This window comes from Neolamprologus brichardi, chromosome 12 (assembly GCF_056152115.1).
Source record: "Neolamprologus brichardi isolate AB-2024 chromosome 12, ASM5615211v1, whole genome shotgun sequence".
Lineage (NCBI taxonomy): Eukaryota > Metazoa > Chordata > Actinopteri > Cichliformes > Cichlidae > Neolamprologus > Neolamprologus brichardi.
The window spans coordinates 38,157,501-38,160,000 of record NC_142115.1 but is presented as its reverse complement, the minus strand read 5'-3'; the positions used below and the strand labels follow the sequence as shown (position 1 = coordinate 38,160,000).

Here is a 2,500-nt window from a genome sequence, read left to right as displayed (position 1 = left end):
GTGTAGTTTGTGTGTGTGAGCACCCGTGTGTACACCTGTGAGCATGGACGCGCTTGTTTTTAAAAGGTTCCTTCATGTAATGATCTGCTAGAGGGTGTGTGTGTGTGGGGGGGGGGGGGGGGGGCACACCCCCGTCCTCCAGGGCATGAAGCAGGTATGGAGGAGATCAAGACTCCAGACATCCAGAGGCCCCAAGAGCGAAGGAGACCAAGGAAGACCAACAGAGGGGCAGCCGTGCCACTGTCCCAGAAAGAGCTGAGGAGAGTCCCAGATGAGGGGTCACTCAGCAGCCGCGGAGCAGAAGCCAGGGGGGGGTTGCAGTGACGTGCCCGTGAGCTCCGCCGGCAGCCAGCTGTGCCTGAGTGACCGAGCCCCAGGCCGAGAGGCCGGGGGCACCCCACCCCCGAAGTGGCCCGAGCGAGCCCCAGGCTCCAGGCCCCGATAAGCAGCCACCAAGGAGTGAGCCGGTGTGTACTTGGACGCCCGCCCCCAGACACAAAGAACCACCAATGCACCAATGTCTGAGGGCGTCTGCCACTGGCAGGGGGAGTGGTGGGGGGAGATAGGCCTCCATACCTTGGAGGACCTGAGATATTCCCAGAGAGGTGGCGTCTGATACCCGACCTGACATATAGACACAGACAAACAGGCACACACAGATACAAACATCCTGCCCCCCCCCCCCCCCCCCCGCCAAAACAATAAACGTGAGAGTCGTCAGCTGATGTCTTGATGTTGGAAGGAGCTGTTTTTGTGATGCCCACCAGACTGTCCTGCAGGAGTCTGTGCCTGCTCTGACTCCTCTGCACCTCCTCCGGCTCCACCTGGTCCCGGTCCAGCCGGGCTTCCGGCCGGGCCTGCGGTCTGCTCATGTGTTCCTGGCTGTGCTTGTGAGCCGTGGTGGTCCTGGCCTGCTGGATGGTCCCAGAGCGCTGATGCCAGCATCTGGGCAGTGTGAGGTTAGGCCTGACGTCAGAGGTCAGAGGTCAGCTAGAGGAATTCATATAAAAAGCACACGAACAGCCGAGGTGGGCTGGATTTGGATCAGAACTGTGAGCTGATAACGAAAACACATCTTTAGATTTATTCCAGCTTTTATTTCACAATCACAACACATGGAAGTTTTTATTCATATGAACTCTTTTTGTAGTTTTATTTAGACATAATTTATTCTCTTTATAGTTAACGACGTGGCTTCTTAAATGTCATACGAGAATTATTTATGATTTATTACTATGTCTGGATGCATCGTCAATCATCCAGGTAAGAAAAATCCCCCAGAGTTGAATGAGTTGCTGTTAACCACGCCCCTTTCTTCCTCCTGTCTCACCGTGGTCATGTGACCCGCTCACTCTCACGTCGCAGTGAGCTGACAGCATCATCCTCGCCTCGCTGCGAGGATCAAAAGACACAAAAATCAGGACTGAAGACTCTATTGTTGTTTATTTTTATATTTCTGACTTTATTTTATTTTTTATTTCCTTCTCCGACGTCCTTTCTTTATGACTTATTTCTACACAACGTTGTTTTCCTCAGCAGGATGCAGACACACTGATGTCTCCATGCTGAACTCTATAAAACTCACTCAAGCCGACGAGGATGGGATTCGAACCCACGCGTGCAGAACACAACGGATTAGCAGTCCATCGCCTTAACCGCTCGGCCACCTCGTCTGTGTGAAGCATGACGGCGCACACACTCAGCGTACTGTGGGTATGAAACAGCTCAGAGCGCTGTCTGAGACACGTGACGTGAGGCTGACGTCCAAATCTGAACTGCAGACATCGTGTTTGATGCTCCAGGATCAGCTGGAGAGGACGATCCAGCACATGGACTCATTATGTCTTCATGAAGTCATGCTGTGTCCTCCACAGAGACGCGCTTGTGCAGGGACGATGTGGCCAAGTGGTTAAGGCGATGGACTGCTAAGCCCATTCTCGTCGACTTGGCTAAGTTTTAAGGAGTTCAGCATAAAGACATCAGTGTGTCTGCAGCCTGCTGACAGTCTTTCAACACCTCGTCATCCTCCATCTTCTCTTCTTTATCTCCCCCAATTCTTGCCTTTCTCCTGGGGTTGTGTCCACTTCTTTGTTCTGCTCAACTTCGGGTTTCAGCCTCAAAGCCTGGATCCTGCCTGGGCCTCGAGCCTCGAATTTGTAGCAAGCGCAGGGATGCATCGTTCTGCATCTAGTCTCAGGCTGCAGCCCCACGAAGCCATCGTAATCAAACTTTTTGAGGTACAAATGTATTCGTAAAGCTGATGCTGATGAAAACAACGTTGTGTAGAAATAGGTCGCAGCGGTCCTCACAGCGAGGCATGGATGTTACTGCGGCGTGAGCAGGTCACATGACCACGGTGACAAAGCAGGAAGAAAGGGGCGTGGTCAGGAGCAACTCACTCCAGAGGAACAAACACCGACCTGCTCGCCTCAGGCCGGGATTCATCTTCCTGCCGCTCCTCCGCTGGACCTGAGAGCTGAGCCGGAAGTCTGTGGACGTC

General features: G+C 53.2%; 1 protein-coding gene and 1 non-coding gene across 2 annotated transcripts in view; both read right to left on the bottom strand.

Annotated features, from left to right (window-relative positions):
• LOC148100404 (uncharacterized) overlaps positions 1-2,500 on the bottom strand; it is a 21,372-nt gene that overhangs the window by 8,267 nt on the left and 10,605 nt on the right. The window contains exons 6-7 of the mRNA XM_087849648.1: positions 2,421-2,500; positions 765-966 (exon numbers count right to left, since the gene is read on the bottom strand). The exon at positions 2,421-2,500 is cut by the window's right edge and continues 3 nt beyond it. Coding sequence (XP_087705774.1) covers positions 765-966; positions 2,421-2,500 — 282 coding nt within the window. The remainder of the gene's footprint in view (positions 1-764; positions 967-2,420) is intronic.
• trnas-gcu (transfer RNA serine (anticodon GCU)) lies at positions 1,592-1,673 on the bottom strand. The gene has a single exon. It is a non-coding gene; the product is annotated as a tRNA-Ser (tRNA).